The 20,065-nt window shown below is 50.2% G+C and overlaps 1 protein-coding gene across 8 annotated transcripts in view; it reads right to left on the bottom strand.

Moving 5' to 3' along the window:
- Nucleotides 1-20,065, bottom strand: part of TTLL11 (tubulin tyrosine ligase like 11) — a 238,451-nt gene that overhangs the window by 28,391 nt on the left and 189,995 nt on the right. For 4 of the 8 annotated variants that reach the window (XM_053908254.1, XM_053908253.1, XM_053908252.1 and 1 more), the window contains 2 exons: nt 11,501-11,752; nt 3,233-3,339 (listed from right to left, as the gene is read on the bottom strand). In XM_053908254.1, the coding sequence (XP_053764229.1) occupies nt 3,233-3,339; nt 11,501-11,752 (359 nt within the window). Of the gene's footprint in view, nt 1-1,135; nt 2,420-3,232; nt 3,340-3,405; nt 6,762-11,500; nt 11,753-20,065 lie in introns of those variants that run through there. The other 4 variants (XM_053908255.1, XR_008424334.1, XM_053908257.1 and 1 more) reach the window with 4 other exon arrangements.

Here is a 20,065-nt window from a genome sequence, read left to right on the forward strand (position 1 = left end):
TCTGGGACAGGTCATGCTGCCCCCCTCTGACATGGCCAGGACTTAACTGGAACTGAGGGCATGAGAATCCCTTGGCTGTGCACCACGGGTTGCGGGGGGTGGGGGCGGGTTGCGGTGGGGGGAAGGAATGGAACTGAGGGCATGAGAATCCCTTGGCTGTGCACCATGGGGGGGGGTGGCGGGGGGGGGGGAGGAAGGAGAACTCTCTGGTCTTCCTGCTGACACTTGCCCCAGGGAAGAACCACCACTCAACCACAGCTGTCTTCTTTCGCTATGCAGGAGCTTCCTGAATGCTCCTAAGAATGTGGCTGGCTCCAGAAGCTGCTTCTCCTTGAGAATCGGGGGTGTCATACCAGCCTTCTCAGGAAGCAAGGACCGGGCCCTGGCTTCGCCAGCTGTGAGACCTCAGTGGCCGCTGAGACGGGGGCACAAGACGGGCTTCTCATTCCTGGCTTTAATGCCCAGCCCCCACTGCCTATACCCACCCCCACCCCCCTGCATCTGTTATTTCTTTTCAGGAGCCATGGAAACAGGAGTCTAAGCTCTGAGGATGCCGGGAGACAGAGGCTCAGACCGGCAACCACCTCCCACTCAGTTTCATCTTCCCATAGGCCCTGTGCTCCAGGAGTGGACCTTTCACCTCCCTGCCTCACAAGCCCCGCCCCCAGCCCAGTCACACGAAGGCCCCCTGGATTGGGGACAGCGTCCTGGGCCAGGAGGCAGGAGGCCTGACTTCAAATGTGGGCTCTGCTACTCACTGGCTATGGGAGTCTGGACAAGCCGCTCGCTCTTGGAAACCCAGGATCCTCATCTGTAAAATGGGACACAATCACCCGCTTGACGGTCTGGTGTTTGAGTGTGGGAAGGGGCAGCGAGATGCACCTGGGAGGGACTCTCGAGATCCCGGTCCCTGCTAACGATCATTACTGAGGCGTGGCAACAGGCCTGGGAGATCCCAGCCCCGGATTCGCTTGCCAGTATGTGCTAAAAATAAGTACTTTTCTCCTCTCTTTAGCTTGGTCAGCAGAACGGAGAGATCCTGGCAGACCCCGGAAAACCCCACCCGCGCCTGTACCGTGGACAGCCCCTGTGGATTCCGCTTACAGAGAGCAATTTAAGAGGCAAACAAAACATGAAAAGCTATTCAGAATTAACAATGGGCCAGATGGTAATGCTAGTTTGAAGCAATAAAACATGATAAATAGCTTCCTGCTGCTACTCCTGATCAATTTCAATATTTAATAATTCCGCTGCCACCCCACCCCCTCTTCTGGCCCCCTCCACGGGATCCTGCGATGACTCCTGCATTCAACTCACAGAGCAAACACTCCTTCACTTTCTGGAGGCGTCAGCAAAAAGCGCGCTGCTCGACTGTCATGCGAGCGCTCTCGGTCCTCGAGATGATAATTAATCTGCCTGCTTCTCCAGACGACGCTCCATCGCCAGCCTCTCCTGGTTGCCAGGGAAGGCTGTGAGGGCGCTCCACCGGCCGAGACGCCTAGCACCCACCTTGTGGAGTCAGTGAGTGTTGGGATTCCCTGGGTTTTGCTTTGAGAGTTCAGAAAGGAGAGCGGTAGGGAGCCTGGAGGCCATCCGACGCCAGCACCGGCTCGTGGGATCAAGCAGCCCGGAAGGGAAACTGAGGCGGTGTGGTGTTAGAGCCGTGCCCACCAGCTGTGCCTCTGAGCCTCAGCACCCTTCTCTCTGCGGTGGAGCTGAGGGTACCTACCTCCGGAATTCCAGCCAGGGCCGTGCATATGGAGCCCCCAGCAGAGCGTTTCTGCGTAGGACTTGCCCAACAACTGGCAGCCAGTGGCGTCATTATTAAAAGGTAATGGTCCCCGTGGCCAGAAAGCTGTAGCCCAGGGCTGACCGCGACCGGGAGCACCCCACGCTCAGACGGACCCAGCCCGAGTGGAGCCTGCTAATGGGATTACTGCTCTGCCCTGCCAGCAAGGGCTCCAGACACAGTCATATCCACTGACGCAGGAGACCTCAGGGCCCCCCTGGCGAGTGGGTATTGTTGGCACCATTTACGGAAGAGGAAACGGAGATTCGGGAGGTGAAATGGCTTTTCAAGCTTACATGGGTAGAAAATGGCACAGTCAGTTCTAATCTGGGTCTCCCAACCTCTGATTTCTCGTCCTTTCCACCGAACCACTGGAGGAAGAAAGCTGCTTCCTGAGGCGCCCCCTCCGCCCCGTGTTCCTTTCGCAGGGATGCAGCCCAGGGGAGGGAAGCCCGGCTGCCGGGTCACCTGAGCTACAGTTTACCGTCTGTGAAATTCAAACGTGGATACCCAGTGCACTGGTTCACGGGCACATTTAATGAAGGACTATGCATGAGAGCTCGGGGTAATTTTGTGATGAGCTGTTCAAATGTCAGGTACGGTTAGTATGACTCTTTAGAAAAACACCCTCTGTCAGGAAACAAGATCAGAAACACATTCACCCCAAAGCGGATCTTTCTAACGGAGTCCTTCACCGCCCGTCCCCCACCGTAATCTAGAGGATCAAGAGCAAAGTCTTTAGTGTGGCATTCAAGGCCTCAGTGGCTCTTGCAACCCCATTTTCCCGATCTCCCTTCCCTTCCTGCTCCAGTCCCTCTAAGCTTCTTGGGGTTATCTGAGCCTTCCACGAGCGGCCGTGCCTTGGGCAAGCCACACCTGCCAGACAGTCCACACCACCCCATTCAGTGGCTTCTCCCACGCTCCCTTCTCCAAGAAGTCTTCCTTGGGCCTCCCTCGATGGGAGCGCCTCCATTGGGCTCCTGATAGCCCCTCGGTGCCCCCCTGGGCTGGTAGCACACCATGCTAGGGCTGGGCTCTCCTCTGCCCCCCTGCCCTACAGCGAGCTCCTCCGCGGTTGAGAGCTAAGCGCTCTTCTCTCCCGTCTACCCAGGGCCTGGCCCACACACGCTAGCACATGCGTGCCGAGGGGTGAACGGATAATTGAGTGTTTCCAGTACAAATGGAATCAAAGCCTTACACAAAGATAAGGGATTCTGACGGTGGAACTAGAATTGGGGGGGGGGGGGGGCCAGCCTTGGTAGCAGAATTCAGGACAGTGCTCCTGGATTCAAATTCAGCTCCGTCCCCCTGGGGATGTCTACAGCTGAACAGGACAGCCTTCCTCTTTCCCCAACCTTGACCCTTAAACAAGAAGGAGCCAAAAGGGTACCGCCCACCCAGCTGGACTCCCACCGGACAGGGCGGAGGCCAGTCATCAGGTACCTGAGTCCCGCTGGTCCAGGGTCATAGAGTTCCACCTCCTGGTGATGTCAATGTAGAGGATGTCCACGGCCGCCATGGACAAGCTGCTGCTGCTGAGTTTGCAGTTCCTGCCAAAGACGCGAAGGGACATGTTACTGCCAGAAGGAGCGCGGCCTCTTCCGGCCTGCCTCCGTGCCTTTGCCGGGGGTGGGGGGGAGGATGGGGGGGTGCTGTGTCCTCACCCCTGCCTGGAAGGCCCTCTCTCCCCACAGCTGGAGCTGATGAAGGGCAGGTGGGGGGGGGGGCAGGGGAAGAAAAGGCTGAAAATGTAAGCTGAGATTAGATCATGTGGGTTCCTGTAATTTGGTTAATTCTAAAGGGCTGGAAAGAGCAAGGACTTTAGGATGACAAGTCTTTTTTTAGAGAGAGAGAGAGCGCACACAGGCAGGGGAGAGGAGGCAGAGGGAGAGAGAGAGAAAAATCTCAAGCAGGCTCCGCACGGACATCCTGTGGGTCATGACCTGAGCCGAAATTAAGAGTTAGACGCTCAACCGACTGAGCCACCCCGGCGCCCAGACACGGCCGGTCTTGAGTTGAATGGCTCTGCCACTTAGAAGCTAATGGTCCCGGCTAATCCAGCTCCCCTTCCGGAACCTCACGTTCCTCCCCTGTAAAACAGTCCATCTTTTCTGCAGCCGCTGGGGATCGGCCTGTTGCACACAGGCCAGGGGAGGTCTCTGCCTGCTCCGAGAGGGAAAGGGAATTCCTCGTTTCGGACATGCACGTCTGCACCTCTTCACCTTCACGTGCGTTCGTTTCTGGGAACAGAGAGAAAGGCTGGACCTGGGCACCGTGCTCTCTTACCAGTGCCCAGGCAGCTGACAGTGGCACACTCGGATGGCCCAATGAAAACAGCACTGTCACCCAAACAGACTGAAGGTGCCGCTTCTGTCCGGAAGTGATTCCCCACTGGAATGCTTCCCGGATGCATCCCTGGGCCCAAACCTACAGACAGGGGCTGGAGGTTCCTGCACGTCACCCATTGGAATCTGTCACCTGAAGATTTCACGTGGGTCCGGAACGGTGAGCCCGAGACTCCCAGCGCAGGTGAGCGCGGCTGGCCCACACCCCTCCACGCTCAGTCCTGACTTTGGGGAGTCACCTGGAAGCAGCAGGGGTGGGGAGAGGCTGGCGTCAGACTTTCGGAGGCTCCCCCGGTTTATTTCCTCCAGTGCACAGAGGCCAAGGTAACCAGGTTTTCAGCCCCACATCTGCTCCCTGTCCAAGCCACAAAGGCATGTTTGCAATCCTCTGCCTCCCCTCTAGGTTTTGGGGTTTTTTTTTGTTTTTTGGTCTGGAGATGTGGGGAGGCAGTCTGGCACACTGAAAAGAACGTGATTTGGGCATCAGACAGACCAGGATAGAAACCCTGGCTCTGCTGCTTTTTCTAGCTATGTGACCGTGAGCATTTACTTAAACCTTCAGTGCCTTTATTTGCTGCTACGTAAAATGAAGAGAATAGTATCCGCCCCCATGGCGGCGGTGAAGAAGGATGAGGCGGTGCGGGCCAAGGACCCGGCGTGGTGCCTGGTGCCCGGTTGGCCCACCGTTGTTGGTTCTCTTCCCAACCGCTCCCCACTTTTCGTTTCCTCTTCCAGAGCTAGAGCGTGGGATCTTCGGAGGCTGCTTGGGGCTGACCCTTCAGCAAGTGGCCCCGTCCATTCTGGAGAAACGGAGCTCACCAGTCAGAGCGTCTGGATGTCAGGGCCCCGGGCTCTCCATCCAGACCAAAGGTAGCCCCTGGCTTGTCCAGATGCACCACCTTCCTGAACAGGGTCGTGCTGGGAAGCAAGTCCCAACACAAGCTGGATTTGCCCTCGCGATCCTGGAGTCATACCTCTGGGCCAGCTGTCCGTTTGGCCGCATTACGCTCAATGCTGCTTTCAACTCTCCAAATATGGCCTCATCCGTTGCCCCAGCTAATGATAAAGTGGTTCTTTGATTTCCCATTTGTCATCGGCCCTCGTGTGAATAGGTCCCTTAGAAGCCCGACAGGAGAGGGGTTGATTGGCAAGCAGGATTTGGGCACCCCCGAGGCCCCCCTCCAAACCCACACACACCCCGACGATGGAGGCCGTGAGTGTGCCCGGCATGGTGCCCAGACGAGGCTGGTGTTCCTTATATGCCAGCACCCTGGCTCCCTCCCTCCCGCCCTCCCTCTTCCTTCCTTTCTTCCCTGCCAGTATTTCTCAGGCCATCAATTCACATCCTGCTTCCTCCTGGGCTCCTGCTCCGTATTTCAATCACAAGTCACCGGTGGCGGACTTCAAACACATCAGCGCACAGCTATTGAACCCCGGTAACAACATGTCAATGGACGCGGAGCTTTTCATGTCGCCTGTCACCAAGATGGCTATCTCTATTGGGCTCCACCGGAGACGACGCTCCAGTCTCTCCCAAGGTGTTCCAACAACCTGCGCTGCTCATTTTCCAAGCTTCGTTAGGAAGGGCCACCACTTTTCTCTAATTATTGTATCAGTGTCCTCTGGACTACCTGCTCCCCCACGGGACAGGAGCTCTGCCTGGCTTGCTCTGTGGGTTAATGGAGTATAAAAAGGGAAACCAAACTGACCACTGGTATATAGTTATTTTTTTCTGACAGGTAGAAAATAGAAGTGTCAAACCTTTAGCAGGGGCCGTAATTTACCAAAGAGAATTCTCCGTTTATCCCTTTTCCGAGGTAACTCATCCTCCCTAGTGATGCCTGCAAATACAGCTGATTGTAACATCTGGTATGGGGACAGGGGAAGGAGGGACCCATGCTGGCTGCAGGAGACAGGAGATGCTTTAAAAGAATTTTGATTCTTTTATTTCTCGGGCACCCATTTAGTATGCCAGGCCCTTTCCTGTCCATCTTTACAACCACCCTACAAAGGAAGTACTCTTAGTCCCATTCCAGGGACAGGTAAGCTGAGACTCAAGAGAAGGGACATAGCTTACCCAAGATCACACAGCTGGGATTCACATCCAGTCCTCCCTTGGAGGACAGAGTAGTGGACTTAGGAGCTCTGGGGAGAAGTAGGGAGATGGCCCGGCCCAGGGCTGCAGGAAGAACCCGGGATTTGAGACATAGTCCCAGGCAGGGCCCAGTAAGGCCAGAGCCTCTAGAGAGACCCTGTTGGGAAGCTTTGGGATATAAGGCTGGGGGAAGACAACCAGGGTCACTTGGAGACAGATTCTCCTAGGTTTGTCCCCATGGCCACTCAACATTCTCATTGACGCAAACAGGAAAAGCCTCCTTGTTTGGAGGGTCAAGACTTTCGAATGACTTTTTCATCTATCCATCCACTCGGTGCAGAATTGATTTTGTGTCCACGATTTGTCAGTGGGATTCTGAGCCCAGTGAGTGATACAGAGCGCAATCCGTCTTGGATACCACTCTCAGAGGGTGGAAGAGATCTCAGAGTCTGGGGTAAAAACATGAAGCCTTGGTAGCTCTTAATCTTGGTAGCGTTTCCTCTTATGCCCTGGGATGCAGTTCCTCAAATAACTACGGAGTAGAGGAGTAAATTCTTTAGTGGAAGAGAAGTCCAAGAAATATGGTAACATGAGAAACCAGAACAATTCTTGAGAAAGGATAGACTGGAAATGTGTACGGAAAAAAAAAAAAAAAAAAAAGAGCTTTGAGTCAAATGCACAGGACTTTGAATCTTGACTTTGTGACGTGACCTTGAACAAGTCACTGAAGCTCTCTGCATCAGAATTTCCTTATTTGTACAACAAGGAAACCGCTACTCACCATACAAAACCATTTTAAGGACTAGCTCAGTGCCTGGCACACATGGGGAAGTAACAAATGACGACTCCCAGCCCTCCTCCATGATGTAGAACCACTTCGAAGAAATGTTTTGTTTTGTTGTTTTTGTTTTCCTCCCAGAATCACAGGAATTTGGGCACATATGGTGGGAGACAATCACAAATCATTCAAGTTCATTAGGAGCCCAAGTTTAGAAAGATCTGAAATCACCATCCTCATTTCCTCTCAACAACTACTGACATCTCATGGGAAATTTAGAAACCAACTTTTTCCACTCTATAAAATTCTATTTATAGAATTTCCTTCGCATTCATCCTTCTCTGTGAAATAAAAGAAGCTTATTTTTTCCTGGAGAGTTTTCTATAAGGTGAAGGCTAACAAGTAATCAATATTTGTTAATTAAAAAAAAACCCAACACTAAATATCTAGGAGGGAAAATGATGATTCTGGTTTATAACATGTATATTTTTAAAGGCTATTGATATCGCAGGCATAGGATCTCACAATATTGCTGGAAAGAGATCATCACAGAACAGGGGGATCTTTCAAAGTCATGGAAGGAGTTAATGACAGAAGGGGAGACAAGACCCTTTACAGTTCTATTCCAGAACATTCTAACACACCATGTTGCCTCTCAGAGCATAAAACCCCCCACAGCTACCCATTATGAAACATATTAATATCTCCCTATGAGAAAAGGGAATGGAAGGGGGGAAAAAAGGAAAAAGAGAAAAACCATTCTCTAATTTAAAAGGAGACCAGGATCAAAAACCACAAAGGGGCTGAGCAGGGCCCTCCAAGTGGCCTCCATTTCCCAGAAACGAACCTGGTTTTGGCAAAGTGTTTAACGTTCAGGCTGTGGAAATGGAAAACGCCAGCACGTGCAAACTGATGTCAAATTCTGATATAGGATACATTTGGAAAATGTGTTCTTAGTGAGTTACATAGAAAGCCCCCCAGATTAGTAATCCAATGGAAGGAAAACAGCAAAAATGCATTTCCCTCAAAGAAAGCTGTCAAGTTGAAGAATCAGACAATTTCTATTTCTCAGAGAAAGAGAAGTCTCCACGCCCCAGGAATTATTATGACATAAAAAAAAAAGGGGGGGGGAAAGAGGCGCTTAATTCATGGTAATATGTGCTACTATTATGTGCCTCCTGAGGAAACGACATGAAAAGCTGGTTCGATGAGTTAAGTCTAGACAAGGGAACGACAGTTCATTATTTCTCATTTCTTGGTAGAAAAGTAGAATGTGGCCAGACTGGCATTAGCATAATTCACTCCTAAAACTGCTGATCTATGCAGCACATTATGAGAGATGGTCACTGAAAATAAATTCAGTCGGATGTTTGTTTTGTTCCCTCCTGTTCTCTTTAAGGAACTTGGAGAGAAAGAGTGGGTCGTCCAGGTGAAAGCCAAGTTCAGCTTCTGTCGTTTGTGTGGGAGATCTGAGAGGAGTGTATATCTAGCCAGCAAGTACGTCTCCTGCGCAGTGCTCCAGAGAAGGGCACTTGGCTCGATTTAACATATGGCATAAATATTATTAATTCATAATGAAGCAAAATTTAAACCGAAGTGGAAAGGAGAGAGAGAGCGAGCAGTTGTTAGCAAGAGAAAACGCTTGCTGTTAAATTTAGCTGGCAAGACTGAACATACTCAGATAAATCTAAGTGCAGAGTATCATCTTTTACGGTTAAGTTGCTGTTGGGATCTCTCGGTATATTTCAAAAGGAAAGATCTATTAACGATTGTGCAACATTTTCTCCACTTCTTCCTGCAGGACACTGGCTGGGTGGGTGTGGAAGGAGGGGAGAGGGGCTCACTGCCGGAGCCCGGCTCCCCACCTGAAGACATTGTTCCCCCTACTCAGGGCACCAAGGCTCCCGTGGACAGTGCTGCAACAGACAGTGACCTGAGGGCCTCCAACCTCACCAAAATCGGTTTTACTGGCAAATGCCCTTAATTATTCAGAAAAAAAAAAAAAAGGACGGAAAAATCATAAGGCCTATCACACAGAGACAGATCTGTAGCAATAGTTTTGACATTAGTTCCAGTCCGAGAGTGTTTTAGGAGTCTCCTTTGCTAGAACCATTCTCAGTTCTGTTTTCTTCTCGAGATCGTGAATGAGCCTAGCAGCCCTCTTGGTACGTTCCCCACCTCTCATGCCGGAGCTCACACGCCGGTGGGCTCTGTGGTCAGTCACACTTTGATTGAACCCACCCAGTGTTTCAAAATTATTTTCTGAATAGCCAACATGGATATGCACGTATTGAGATTTTATATAAAAATCAGCATTTCTAGGGGCGCCTGGGTGGCTCAGTTGGTTAAGTGTGAACTCTTGATTTCAGCTCAGGTCATGATCTCGAGGTTCGTGAGATCAAGCCCCACGTCTGGCTCTGCGCTGATAGTGGGAAACCTGCTTGGGATTCTCTCTCTGTTCCTCTCTCTGCCCCTCCCTGCTCTAAGTCAATCAATCAATCAAAACTTTAAAAAATCAGCATTTCTAGCTTCTCTTGGAAAATCAAAAGCTCTGGTGACACTAGCCCAGCAGCAGCCTTTCCTTTTATCCAGGGATGTCCCCTCTGCAACCTTCCAGATCCCACCCACTGGCTTATGCTTCCTGCCTGACCCTGGAGGCAACCAAGAGTGTGATTCTTACGGTAAGCTATTTTTTTCAAATCTCTCCCCGCCCCCTTCTTCTATGGCCTTCTGCTTTTCCTCCATTCTTCCTTCTTCCTGCCTGGAACTCGACCATGATGGCTGGATTTTAGGCAACCCTGAAGCTTGAAAAGCACATGCTTAGGATGGATGAACAGAAAGACAAAAAGAAAGTGGGGCATGATCACATTGTGGAGTCATTAACCAGCCTAGAATCCCCACTGTCAAGCTTCCTATTATATGAGAGAAAATTAATCTTATTATTTTAAACCCTTTATAGATGAGTATCTATTACTATGAGTCAAATGCAATTCCTAAATGAGTCAGAAGGTATCAGGTAGTATTTTCAGGGAAGTAACAACATGCGTCTGTTGACTTTCTTGAGAATGTCCATTGTCTAATGGAAATAATAGTCACAAGACTCCCACCTAACAAATAGCTCCAGTAAACTAGGCTCTGGGTCAGGTGCTTGAGGATGTATTACATCCCAACCTCATAATAACCCTGAAAGGCAGGAGAGATTGTTCCCATTTTATAGACGAGGGAACTGAGCCTTGGAGAAGGCGAGGGATTTGCCCAAAGCCACACAGCTATTAAGTAATGTGATTGGTCCTGAAGCCAGACTCAAAGCCTGGACTCTTTCCACTGGGCTTTCCCCTCCCCCTCCCCCTCCCACCCCCCCCCCCCCCCGCCCCGAGCTAACACAAAGCCCTTCTCATAATCACCGTGCAAGTACGAACTCAGGTTTCCTAAAATGGCAATTATTCCTGCTGATTCTTCTGTTCACCATCCCATCAGGAATATCAGAGAGCCAGAGTTAGAATTCAGAAAATTCAGTTGGAGAGAAGCGCATGACAAAATGTTTCCAATTCGAGACTTCTAATTATTTGCTTTAGTGAACAAAATTATGGAGAGCGTGACTTTGAAGTGGAAGGTAGAAATATTAAAATCAATGACGAGAAAACAACAGCAACATCGAATGCCAGCAGATAGTTTCCCTGAGGTGTGTGACACACGATCCTGCTAGCTCCATCCCTGTTTTATGGGATCACTGAGATTCAGAGAGGGTCACTAACTTACTCAAGGGTTACACAGATAGTCAGTATTGCTTCAGACATTTATTCACACCTGTGTTGCACCAAAGTGCCCCAGAGAGGAGAGGCAAGTTAAGGAATAATTGAGTGCCGTGGTTTATTTTGTTGGCTTTGGCGAAAACGCAGCTAATTTATCTCATGGTTCATGTTTAAAATTCATGCAAATTTTGTGTTATACTCGATCATATAGCTGTGTTATTTTTATATCAGGACAAATACATTAAATTATTTATCAGCTGAATTATTTAGCTTTTCTCTCCCGACATGGACACTTTGGGAAGATGGGCCTTTTTTTTTTTTTTTTTTTTTTTTTTTTGCTGTGGCTTCCTAAATGCTCAGCACCCAGCCACTACCACTGGGAGAACATCACCCCGGTTTAAAAAACACAAGGTCTGTCTGAGTCCGAGGGGCAATTATTTTTATGTGGCCTAAGGACCTAGTTTAAGGTAGCACAAAACTGTGTTTTAACCACAAGTGTAAGGTGGCGAAAGCTGTCACATCTGTAACATTCATTAGTTCATTCACCAACTAGAGTGTGCCAGGCCTAGCTCCAGCCACGGGGCCAATCCAGCCCCGGCTGGGGCACTGACCCGGCACTGCAGACCCCCCCCCCCCCCGCACCCGCCACCGCCCCAAGCGGTCAGGGAGATGGGACCAGCCAGATGCGGGGCCGGACTCCACCCTGCCCGAACCCCAAGCCGAGGGGCCGGTCTCACTGACCTTATAAAAGTCCGAAAGCCTGTTGGTCCCAACTTCATCGTCCCCTTGATCCCCAGGAACCGGATAAACAAATTTGCCATCCTGTCCACCAGGCGCAGGTAGTTGAATTGCTTGGCATACTTGGGGAACACCTGCTTAAGGCAGATGGAGGGCAGGTGGGCTTCGGGATCCGTGTTGCCGTCGGAGGCGCTGGCCGGCTCACTGTCGGAAGGATCCTCCTTTGCAGCTAATGGCTTCGTAAGCTGCTGAGACCTGAAGTACACGAGCAATTAATGAACCAACAGGTGCAGCAGGACTCATAGGACACGGCACCTTCTCACACATATTCTCCTCTCTTTACAGTTCAGATACCTCAGGAGGTGTTATCACTGACACTGTTTTCATTGTACAGACCAGCGACCTGACCTCAGAGAAGCGAGCGGCTCAAGCTCACATAGCTAGTGTGTGGCAAGGTCGGGACTCGAACCCAGGACAGAGCCAGGACCGTCCTCTGTTCTCCCATCCTGGTTTCCCAATGTGGACAACTGCCTTTACCGTACTCGTGATTCAAGAGAGTACTCTATGACAGAGCAGCCTAGGTTTGATTTCAAACTCCTACTTGTGGGTAGTAATTGAATAATTAAGAAATATAAAAAATCTCATTGAGGGCTGGCAAGAAGCCAGAAGCACAGTTCAATGAACAATTTGCAAAGATACATCAGTTACCCAATTCTAGGAATAGGCACAATTACGTTTTCTGGCTTAACTATTTTCTTATTTGGAACTCATACAAAAAAAAAAAAAACCATGATTATCATGTTGTGATCCCAGAGTCTGGATATTTTATTCTGAAATTATTCTGAGAGTCAAGAAAAGTCACAGCTAAAACTCCCAGATAGCCACCTCTGGCTTGGAATGTTCTTCTCACCTCCAGACCCACATATTCATCACCTGCTGCACCTTCAGGATGGGCCCCAGTCACCCCAGGCTGAAACACCCTCCCATTTCCCTCACCCCAAATCTACACTCCCCATCTCCTTGACTGTCACCCCCATCTGCCAGCTACCCAAGCAGAAAATGTCAGGATAAATGCCAGGCCTACCTCCTCAGTATTTCCTGACTGGGGAGCTCTGCTCTCCCCAACCTGGGTCTTGTGGGCTCTCCCCTGGACCATACCAACCGCCTCCAGCCTTTCCCATCCATAGACCCATAGACACTGGCACCTGAGGCACCTCTTTTTTTTTAATTAAATTTTTTTTTGAGAGAGAGAGAGAGAGGAGAGAAAGACCGTGAGCAGGGGAAAGGGTCAGAAGGAGAAAATCTTAAGCAGGCTCCACGTGAAGCCCAAAGTGGGGCTCGATACCACGACCCTGGGATCATGACCTGGGCCGAAATCAAGAGTCAGACGCTCAACTGACTCAGCGCCCCCCCCACCCCGTGTCCCCTGAGGCACCTCTTCTAAAGCAAACCTGGCTGGGTTGTCCCTTACTACAACTCTTTAGGGATTCCCGAGTGCCTACAATGAAGCCCATCCTTTTCATTCTGGCGCTCAAGGCCCTTCTCGATTTCTTCTCCGTCCTCCTCATTTCCTATCACTACCCCTAGATAGGCCTGGGGTGCTCCCTGCACCCTCCCCTGTTGCCAGGTGGTCTGGCCCGGACCGGAGACTTGGGGCCCACTGCACCCCAGCTCTCTTCCACAGCTGGTGCCTCTCTCTGCCCTTCCTTGCAGCTCACGTCGCTCTCCTGTCTGCTGTTCTGCCCACAGCTGGTCCAGGGCCAGGTGTGACCTTTTCCACGTGTGCATCCATTCCTGAGACAACCCTGAGCAGGCTGTACTTGGTCAGTACATACTGCCCAACTGGCTAACTGATCCAGGAAAATTACAACCACGTCACATGGTATTGAGCTCAAGGCCACTATCTACTCTTTTCTTTATTAAATGGCCACATCCCCTGTGTTCCCACTTGTGAGCTCACCACCAGTCACCAAGTTGGGTCGTCTTGGTATCTCTGTACCTGCTTTCCTTGGCCTTTGAGGTCTTCCCCTGGCCCTGGCTACCCGGCGCATTTCTTCTGGTCCACTTCCAGAACCAGCTCAGATGTCTCCTTGACCACACCAATGACTCTTTCCATGCTCCACTCCTGTTCCTTGGACTTGCTTCTTTGTTCCTCTGGTCAAGTGGCACTGCATTTGTCTGTAGACCAATCCCTCTTACCACATCTCATTCAACTCTATCTCTATAGGACCTGGAACGCTTTTGGCTTTTGTGAAATGTTTCGTTGAATTTGTTGAAGTGGGCAAGTTTGCTTTTAATGGCAAGCCATGCCTCAAGTAAGATACCGAGGTTATGATGCTTTGTACACCAGTTCTTTTTTTTTTAATGTCTATTTTGAGGTGGGGGGAGGGACAGAGGGTCCAAAGCAGGCTCTGCACTGACAGCAGCAAGCCCTGTGCAGGGCTCGAACTCACTAGTCACGAGATCATGACCCCAGCCAAAGTCAGACGCTCAACCGACTGAGCCACCCAGGCGCCCCCAGGAAAACAAACCCCTTTTGAAGTTCAGCCATGTGGATGGTTCTGGGGAAACAAATGCTCAATCTCACCAGGATTTCTACTGAGAAGCACACGCTCCTGGGTGGGACACTGCACAATCTCCTTTCAGCGAAGCTGGTTTTATCATCATCTCCTTGAATTTCAGGACAGTACATAAAAGTCAGTGGTTACTTTTCAGGTGAAATGACATGTTTCCGCACGAAGGTTACAGGAAGACAGATGAGGAAAGAGTAGTAGTGTTCTGGAAATTAGCTCTTAAATTACTGGAGAAGTGGCAGTTGCTGACTTGCTAAGCACTCATTAGGTTTTTGGTCGAGGGAAGGTTTGGAAACGTACAGTTTGAATATGCTCTGTGACAATGAAGAGAGCTCCGAGAACCCTTCAATCAGCCGTCCTATCTCCAGTACCTCACTGGCTCTTCACGCAGCCCTGTGAGGTGACTGTCACTCTTTGAAAAAAAAAATTTTTTTTTTCTTTTAATGTTTATTCACTCTTCGAGAGACAGAGAGAGACAGAGCGTGAGCCAGGGAGGGGCAGAGAGAGAGAGGGCGACACAGAATCTGCAGCAGGCTCCAGGCTCTGAGCTGTCAGCACAGAGCCCGACGCGGGGCTCGAACTTATGGACTGCGAGATCATGACCCGAACTGAAGTCGATGCTTAACTGACTGAGCCACCCAGTCGCCCCAAGGTGACTGTTACTCTTATGCCTTCTGTTCCGGGTAAGAAACCAAGCTCCAGCCAGGTTTGTCACAGCTGAACCAGGACTGTAAATCAGCCCTTCTAACCAGGGCTCGTTCGTTGCCCCTCTACTGTTAGAAAGCACAGCATGGTTCACAGGGTGGGCCGCAGAATCCAAAGTACTGTTATTTATGTTGTGTTTTAAATAGTTGGGTTGTTTTTTGTTTGTTTTCAGAGTATAACAGTCATCCATGCTCTTTGCAGACATTTTGAGGACGTATAAAAGAATCGAAATCATTTGTCACCCACAGCTCAGGGATAAAGACCACTATGTTTTGGTTTCTTATCTATAGTTATGAAGTTAGGATCACATTGCATATAGTGTAAATCCTTCTTTTCACACTTTAAGTTACATCCAGAGTATCTTTTTTTTTTTTTTAACATTTTATTTATTTTTGAGACAGAGAGAGACAGAGCGTGAACGGGGGAGGGTCAGAGAGAGGGAGACACAGAATCGGAAACAGGCTCCGGGCTCTGAGCTGTCAGCACAGAGCCTGACACGGGGCTCGAACTCACGGACCACGAGATCACGACCTGAGCCGAAGTCGGCCGCTTAACCGACTGAGCCACCCAGGCGCCCCACATCCAGAGTATCTTCCTGTGGCATTAAACACGTTTTCACGAAGGTGATTTCTCACGGATGTGAAATATTCGGTATTAAAGCCAAACCATAATTTAATTAGCCGCCCCCTTCAGTTGGCTATTGACTGTCTACATGGCCTATTTAAAAAAAAATTTTTATTTATTTAAGAGAGGGAGGTTGGGGGGTGGGGGCAGAGGCAGAGAGAATCCAAGCAGGTTCCACGCTCAGCACAAGGCCCGATGCGGGGCTCAAACTTACGAACCATGAGATCATGACCTGAGCTGAAATCAAGAGTCAGGCGCATGTCTGAAGCCATCCGGGTGCCCCAACATGGCCTGTCTGTGACTAAATGGAATGTGGTGATCGGTCCCTAAGTGAATGTGCTCCCTCTCCGAAACAGGACACATCACAGCTAGCCGCAGACTTGGAGGTCCTTCTGTGCAATGACGCCATCTATTTTTTGGCGTGTGGTCTAATGCATGCAACGTAAAAGGTGCCATTTTAATCACTTTAAAGCGCACAATTCAGTGGCATTTAGTACATTCACAGTGTTGTGTACGCATCACCTCTTATCTAGTTCCAGAACACTTCCATGGCAATGCCATTTCAGAGAAGAAACTTCAGTCCCGGGCAGATAAGGCCACTACCATCAGTGGGTCCCTTAATTAGCAGATGGTCCAGGGTGGTGGCCTTTGCCTGGGTTGCTCTGGCGACGGGGACCCCGCCACCTCCAGGGGACCTCTTGGGCTGGGCAGGCTTTCCCGCTGATATGCATGTCAGAGGAGGTCTCTCGCCAGCGTCCTCAGCCTGCCACAGGGTCTGCCCCAGAGCCACGCAGATGGAGTGGGTTTTTTTTTTTTTTTTCTCCTTTACGTGAGCCCTTCACATTCTTTCAAGGGCTGCTGTGTTTACTGGCTGACTACCGCTTCCCTTCCTTCCTGAATCCCAATTAATATGCTCAAGATGACAAGGGCCTTCTAAGCCACAGATACAATTTTCATAGACTCAAAACCACAAATTTAGGGGGAAGTGTTTTACTCAACTGGAAGAAGGCCGTAAAGATGTAGCTGATACAGAAGAAGAGATAAAACAGTGAGAAATGGTATCTTTGCTTGAGCTAATTCCAATGATCACATCGAGATCCAAGTTATCACAAATACTGTAAAATCCTCTTTTTACTTAATAGCATTTTAATGGAAACGGCGGGTTTATGAAATAAAAGTGACTGGTAAAGAAAACATAAATCAAGCTTACTAGTCCTTTGGGGTAATTTCTTTTTTTTTTTTTTTTTTATTGAATTTGGTATATCCTTGATTCATTAAAATTCTGGAATGTTTTATCTATTATCGCTTTTCAAATAAAATGGGATTCTTTTTTATTAAAACTCTTGTGAAAAACCACCTAACTCTTATTTTGTCTGCTATGTATTGGGGACCTACTGTACGTCAAGCATCGGGCCCAGCAACTTGCTTCTAGTACCTCATTTGTTTCTCATAACAACTTTACGAGGTAGGCGGAAACTACGAGGTAGGTACCATTTTATAGATTAAAACCCCAAGACCCAGAGAACCGGAATAATTGCCCAACCTCACAGATCAGTAGTGGAATCAGAATTCATACTTCGGACTATACCACTACACACTCCGTGCTTAGCTCACTGTATTGTTCTTGTGCCAATTGGATTTAAATCCAACCAAAGACTTTTTTCCTTAGGCAGACGCTCCGTAACAGCCCCAGAAAGCAACCAAATCGGAAGGTAGATAAAGCAAGGTCAAATTCCAGTGTCGGAGAAAGTGCGCCAAGTCTCTCAGAGAAATAGTCACCATTTTTAGTTAAGCAGCCCTTCGATAATTTTATTTGTCCGAGGACTTCCCTGTCCCAGGGGCCTCGGTGAGGTGGACACAGTTCCTACCACCCCAGAAGCACGTGACCACGTTGCGGGGGGTGGGGAGACAAGACCCATCCATAAACAATGAGTGAGCTAGGCGGAATTGGCCAGTTGAACATGCAGAGTGGGACCTAGAAAATATGGAAGGAGGTTGGTTTGCTGGGTAGTATGCATGAAGGGGAATGGGTGGGAATACGAGCAGGAAGCTGGTGGGGGTGTCTGGGTCTCATAGGATCTAGGAGGTCAGACAAGGGTGTTTGGGTTTGGTAGTGTGGGAGATCAGCAGTGGTGGATTTAGGGGAGGGGAGTGGCAAAACCAGAAGTGAGGTCAAGGTGAACGAGGCTGCCAGCAGCACGAGTCCTGAATCGAGGCAGGCGACTGGACGATATTAGGAAGCTACTGGAATATTCCAGGTCAATCATTCTGAAAGCGTACGTCCCCGGCCAGCGGGATCAGCATCACCTGAGATCTTGTTAGGAATATGAATCCTTGGCCCTATCCCAGGCCTGTGGACTCAGAAACTTTTGTGAGTGGGCCAGGCAATCTGCGTAGCAAGCCTCGTGGGTGATTCCAAGGCAGGCTAAGATCTCAGGATCGCTGGTTCTAGGTGAAAGAGGGTGGATTTGGCAACGGCTTGACCATGGGGGTCAGAAAGGGAGAGAACACCCTGGATTGTGTTGCTGGGCAATCCGTGGGTTGGCAGGAGAGCCTCGTGGGCAGTGGTGGTGCTGCACCGAGGTAAGCAGGCTCCTTTCCCTGCCATTTGACCAAGACCTGTCCCCACAGTCTCTTGGGGATTTAACTGCGCCTTGTCATTCCTAAAGAGACTGCTAACCGCGTACCAAAGAAGTGCCTTAAATTAGCCCAGCAGCTAATTTAAAGAGCTGGAGGGTGAAGTCACTAAAAATAAACGGAACTACCACGTAGCCCAGCTCTGTCACTTGATGAATCTCTGCCATCGCAGGGCCCCATTTGCTTGATGGTGATGCGATGCTATTTGAACAGAAGGCAGTAGATGATAGAGCGGGCGAGGCAGGTGTTTCCAAATTGATGAGGCAAAGTACTCAGGGAGGGAACTCTGTCCGGTGCTCCAGTCCCTGTAAGGCCCAGGCTGGGCCTACCGGTCCCCCTCCGCGCAATGTTCTTCTGAGGGCTCACCTGGCCGCGGCCACCTCCCTGGATCACTTCTTTCCCCAGCATGGCATGACAGGAACAGCAACAAACACAATGGTGACGATATCGGATATTGGCAGCACTTGCTATGTGCCAGGTACTGCAGTTTAAAACAAACTTAACCTTGATTCAATCCTACAAAGTAGGTGTTATTATTATGCCCATTTTACAGATGAGGAAACTGAGGTATGAAGATACAGTCTAATTCCGGTTAGAAACCTGGGTTAGAAACCCAGGCAGGCAGGTGCTAGCATCCTTGTTTCTAACGGGTGCACGACCCTCTTTCACACACGAGGAGTTGCCAGGCACTGAGTGCCCGAGAGTCAGGTGGGATACGGGTAACATCTCATTTGAGCCTGGCAATGATCCTATGACTTATGTACTATCAGTGGCCCCATTTTACTCAAGAGAAAAATTAGCTTCAGAGAGGTTACCCTACTTTGCAAAGGTCACTCAGCTATTACATGGCTGAGAGTGAGGATTTGAACCTGGGTCTGTTTGGGTTCAAAGCCCAGGCGCTCTCCACCCTGTCACGCTACAACTCATTGTAGTTACGCACCTTCTCTAGACACACGTTCTCCTCCCTGACGGTGGAGGGAAGTCTCTTACTTCTGGGATGTCATGCAGCCTATGAGGGAGCGTGGCTGCGAGGGCACCCCGTCCAAGCCTAGCCCAGGACTACTGCATTGCTTAGGATCAAACACACAGCCTCCCTATGAAGCATCCAGACGGATCTGCTTGGGGGCTCGTAACTGACCTCAATGGGACGACGCGGGAGTAACCAGCACGTATCTGGATGGGGCTGGTCCCCGTTGCCGAACAAATGAATCCCTATTTTACCATTACAGGCTCACATGAGTCACCGATGCACGGCGTTTGTCGCGTATATGAATTGACAAGGGCCCCAGTGGCGACAGCAGCAGACCGGGTCTCAGTCACTGCTGGGGACGAGTTCCCAGAGCCCCCAGGCTGGGGTTGCCACAGGACCATCTTCCTGCCAGGCCCCGAGTTAACAAAAGGACAAACATGAGGACTTACTCCAGTGCCCCCATCCCCACAGACCCAGAGCGCATGCTATTTCAGAGCGGGAAGGGCCGTCAAGGGTCACGGGGCTCGGCCCTCTCATTTTCCGGATGAAGGAACTGACAGACCTCGCAATACGCTTCTTTCCTAACAGGGCTCTCTCTGCTCCGCCCTTCCGCACACAGCCAGCATCTTGCCGTCGTTCTTGCTCTCTTTGTCTTGGGCAGTTAGTCAATGAGGCACACTGTCACGTGGGTCAGGGAGGGGTGATGCCAGGCAGCTCCTCGCCACAGGGCACCAGCCTGCTGCTCCCCTGGAGTCCCGGCTCTGCCCTCTGGAGCCGGGCGACCTCGGGCAAGTCATACAACCTCAAGGAAACCTTCAGCTTCCTCTTACAAAGAATGGGAATAATAATGGCACCTAACCTACCGGGCTGATGTAAATTACAGAGAAAGTGGATGCATCGTGCTTGGCACGGCGCCTCAGTACCTGTTAGCCGCTGTGATGATAATCACCAACTTGATCTCCCGCCATCATCTCCAGAGGCTCACTGTCTGGTCACCAGGCTCAGTGGGAGAGATCAGCACACATCTCTGGGAACTCCGGAGGCTATGGGGTTTCTTTA

This window comes from Panthera pardus, unplaced genomic scaffold, assembly GCF_024362965.1.
Source record: "Panthera pardus isolate Hobbes unplaced genomic scaffold, ASM2436296v1 HiC_scaffold_20, whole genome shotgun sequence".
In the NCBI taxonomy this organism is placed as follows: domain Eukaryota; kingdom Metazoa; phylum Chordata; class Mammalia; order Carnivora; family Felidae; genus Panthera; species Panthera pardus.